Genomic DNA, 4,691 nt, shown 5'->3' on the forward strand with positions numbered 1-4,691 from the left:
TGTGAAATTTCAGCCTCCTAGGATAAGCGGAAGTTGGTCAGGGCAAATCTTTAATTAACCCCCCCCCCCCCGTGAGTGTGTATATATATATATATATATATATATATATATATATATATATATATATATATATATATATATATATATATATATATATATATATATATATATATATATGCATGTATGTATGTATATATATGTATGTTTTTTTATGCGGCAGATAACTGGTGTGTGAGCTTCAGCTACGGAGGCGGGGTGTGTAACCTGCACCAAGAGCTGACCAGCCCTGACGGTTCTCCGGGCATGGCCTGTTACGTTCCTGGTAAGTGGTATCTCCGTTCGCCACTTGCTTTACCAGGCTGAAGTGTATCAAGGATGTGAACTAGCTCTCGAACGCACACGCATTCATACATACACATGTGCACGCTAATAGCACACATACTGTTGAATTATTTCTGGAAAAAAAAGAAAAAAAAGTGCGTGATGAATATATAACAAAGCAGCAAAGTAACTTCATATGCTTTAGTTCAAACGTTGAATAGTATTCAGTTTGTAGACGCTATACAGTATTTAGAACGGCAAGTCATCAGTAACTGAGAATACATTACCTCAATCGGCGAGGCATTTCGTAGAAGTACTCCGAGCAAAGTAAATTCGAAGGGAATAACGCGAGGGAAAATAAAATGTAATTTTTTTGTTCATTGTCTGCCATGACAGATTGAATTCATTTACCTCTACAGCCTAATTACTGCAATCTAAGCATTAAACTGCGTGTCGGAGGTGAATTTAAGCTGGTCCTGAATGCTTTATGATAAAGTTTTCCATGTGAGAACGTATCATGTCGCCCAAGTTTAGATAGTAAGAGTTTCTTACAAAGTGGGAGATCCAAAGACAGCGTGTTTTTGTTCATTTTTTAAAAATTCTATGACATGTTAGTCTTGTCTAGAATTTCATATATGAGAACAATAAGAGAAAATGTCTGACATGCTTTGACTTATTTACAATTCTGGAGATAATGGCATTTCTGTGAGCTACATTTAGGGTAATGTTATTCCAATCGTGAACTCTGATACTATGACCACGCAAAAAAAAAGAAAAAAAGAAAAAGAAAAAGAAAAGAAAAAAAAAATATATATATATATAAATATATATATATATATATACATATATATAATATATATATAAATGTATATATAAATATATATATATACATATATATATATATATATATATATATATATATATATATATATATATATATATATATATATTATAATCCTAAATTGAATTAACACTTAAAGAAGGCTTCTCTATCTCATTATCAGCGGAACATTATGGCAGAGGAACATTATTGTAGAGGGATTCTTGACAACTTTCACGCCCAAATATGCTATCGATGAACAATACTTTGTAATCAGAGCGCAAAATGGATTCTGTTCTCATTTTCATAATCCTTGGCTTCAGCACACCTATACTGCATGGCTCCGATAACACTGCTACTGAAAGATATAAGGCATGATAATATAAAAAAAAACGCATGTAAGATTTGTGAAGCAGTCTGGGAAGACTAAGATTTCTAACAACAAGAACCCTGAGTGGCGTCACCTCCTTCCAGGGCCTTTTCTTTTAATTTCCATTGAGCTTTGTGTGCTTGACAGTTACACTGCTTGATTAATTAATGTAGGTGTCCTCAACACACCAAAGAGTGAAGATCTTACGTGGTATATATACACTGCACGTTAAAATCGTGTACTAAGAGCATCCTTACTTTGGTTTGTTTAAAGTTAAATTAAGTAAGTTTATTTACCATCCTGGCCATCTGCTCAGGTGTGGGCATTCATGATTACAGATTTACATATATCTTACATAGTACAGTAGTCTGTAATTGCACATGGTAAAATAGAAATATAAATCATACATCATACAAAAAAAATTACTTTCATATGCTTTTGCCACTGTGTTCACGTAACATTGTTATATGTTTACGACAGTTATATAGTCAATTTAGGATATAGTACGCGAAAAGCTTCCAATGTATCAATGTAACTATATGAAATATTCATATAGTTCTTTATACCTCATGTTACGTGGTCTTAAAGTCACATGACATTCCGAGATATAGTGCTCAAGGGTTCGCTTCTTTTCTTCGTTACACATTCTACATATAGATTCATCTGCACTTCTTGCACCGCGCAGTTGCCAGTACACTTTGTAACCCAAACGTATTCTGGCAATAACCACGCCACAATGTCTGGTTTGACTTCGGTGCCACCCATTGGAAGGCTTGCTATCTCTGTACTGATCGTATTGCCTGATGGTACAGCTTTCAGGCCTTTGAGTGTTCGTCAGATCTACTAGTTCTACCTTATGAGAACTTTTCAATATGTGTGCAACCTTAGCAAGAGGCATCCCAAAATCTATCTTCACAGTGTCTTTGCTGCAGGCATCCTTCGCCAATTTGTCTACGTGGTCGTGCTTGCGTATGCCAACATGAGATGGTATTCATATAAATTGAATGTTGAATTGCGCTCTATTGCATAAGTTACGTTACGCTTAATTCAACTCAATATCCTCCTCGCCACCTGCTTTGAAAGAATTTAGTGTCCGAAGAGCACTTTGAAAATCACAGAAAACCATTCCAGAGCCCCGGGGCATGATTTTGTAATAAGCCATTTTTTGTATAAAGCGCAAGCACAATCAGCTTTGTATCCAAACTGTAAGGATAGAATAAATATTATTCAATCACAAATGGATGGTAGGTTCAGTTCTGATCTCATGTTCACTATCCTTGCTGTTCTCGGGGCGCCGAGGATAATCCTCATAGCTTCATTTTACGCTACTTCCAAGCTATTTATTTCTGATTCCTTACACTGCAACAAATGCAGTGCACGTTAGTCTACAACTGGCCTTATAAAAGTCAAGTAAAACAGTCTAGCGAGTTTAACACTGATGCCATGTTCTCTTCCGACAAGAACGTTCAACGGTTTCAATCTCTCCCAGAGTCTCTTCTTTAGAGAGAGGACCAGGTCTGCATCATTTACGTTCACCCCGAGATATTTATACTTATGGCATATTCAAGCTCCTGGTCACCTATGCGAAAAGTGGGTGGGGGTATGATATATGGGTTGAGAGCCAATGTTTTCTCAGCGGAGATGACTAATCCACACTCATGAGCCTTTGTTGTGATTCTGTCGAGAATTATTTGTATCCTCTCTTGTGATGATGCTCTGACACATATGTCATCAGCATAGCATATAATGGATTCACCATCCCCAAGCGGGATATCTGCCATCAGCTTGTGCATGAGGACATTGAACAGCATAGGGCTGAGAACTCCTCCCTGTGGTGTCCCAAGTTCAAAAGATTGTGAAGTGGAAGTTTTCACTCCCCTGAACAAGACACTTACAGATCTGTTCGAAAGATACATTCTAATCCAGCTCAATAACTTACCCAGGATGTCACAGCTTACTAATTGTTCTATGAAAACTTCTCTGTTTGCAATGTCAAAAGCTGACTTAAGGTCAAGAAGAACAGTGTGCTTCCCTGGATTAGAGCATGAAAAGTACTCTGTAAAGCAATGTTGTGTGCTACGTTCCGATAGAAGTCCGTACAGTCTGTGAGATACTTTACCTTGTGACCTGTGCCCAAGTCTGTTCAAAATTATCCTTTCTAGAACTTTGCATATACATGAGGTTAGTGAAATTAGGCGGTATTTATCAGTGTTTGATTTCGGTATAGGGATGATTAGACTGCGCGTCCAGAGGCCCGGCAGAATACCTTGTGACAAACTGACCTGTATAGGTGCAAAAGGGGATTACCTAAGCTATAAGGCGGAAGACTATAGGCAATTCCATCCTCACCTGGGGCGGACGCTTTTCCTTTGATCATTGCATTGTTCAGTTAACACTCAGTAATCTCAGCAAAATCTGAAGGATCGGTATCAGAAAATCTAATCTCAATGGCAAAATTACGTCCAATTTTAGACTGACTAAGGTGATTCTAAATATCTGTGGGAAGTGAGCTCAATTGGACGCTCCAGCCCATTGACTAAGGAGCATATCTGCTTGTGCAAGAGGACTTTGGAACTGCAGGGTGTTAGTTGGTTTGCCTGAGAGTCGATTTTTTTTTTCTTCTAGATCTCAGACATTGAAGTGTTATTGTAAATGCTTTGTAGGAACTGTTCAAAGTGTTTTTTTAGTATGGTATATGTACTGCTGTAGCAAGTACTTCAAAGTGTTCATTTCTGAAATGAGTTTTTAATTCCCGTAGATTTTTGTCAGTCTTAATAAACTGAATAAGGTTGTCACGGGTATTATCCTGCTTGTAGATATCAAAAAGCTCCTGAACTCGCTTTTGTTCCCTTAATAATGTAGGGTCACCGACCCGCTTAGGTTGTTTGGAGCATTGTGAGTTGTTGCTCTTGAAGGTTTTCTTTGGACAGAGCCAGGTGTTGTAGTAATCAGTTACCACTTTCCTCATGTCCATGGAGAAGTTATCAACAATCGTTACTGTGTAATCGTTATACCAGTCATATATACGTGATTTTAATTGGTGCTCAAGGTAAGGAGGAACATAATTTTTAAGCCTATTTGTTTTTGCAGATTGAGTATCATCAACAGCGTATCTCGTTACTATTGCAAAGTGGTCACTGATTAGCTCTGTTGTAAGCATGCTTTTGACGTTTCCATGCA

At 37.5% G+C, this 4,691-nt stretch overlaps 1 protein-coding gene across 1 annotated transcript in view; it reads left to right on the forward strand.

The window, feature by feature from the left end:
• Positions 1–220: 220 nt before the first annotated feature.
• LOC119583154 (probable endochitinase) overlaps positions 221–4,691 on the forward strand; it is a gene marked incomplete at its 5' end in the record, with an annotated part of 12,329 nt that continues 7,858 nt past the window's right edge. Inside the window, 1 exon segment of the mRNA XM_037931661.1 lies at positions 221–322. Within this exon segment, the coding sequence (XP_037787589.1) occupies positions 221–322 (102 nt within the window).

Source organism: Penaeus monodon, chromosome 16 (assembly GCF_015228065.2).
Source record: "Penaeus monodon isolate SGIC_2016 chromosome 16, NSTDA_Pmon_1, whole genome shotgun sequence".
Lineage (NCBI taxonomy): Eukaryota > Metazoa > Arthropoda > Malacostraca > Decapoda > Penaeidae > Penaeus > Penaeus monodon.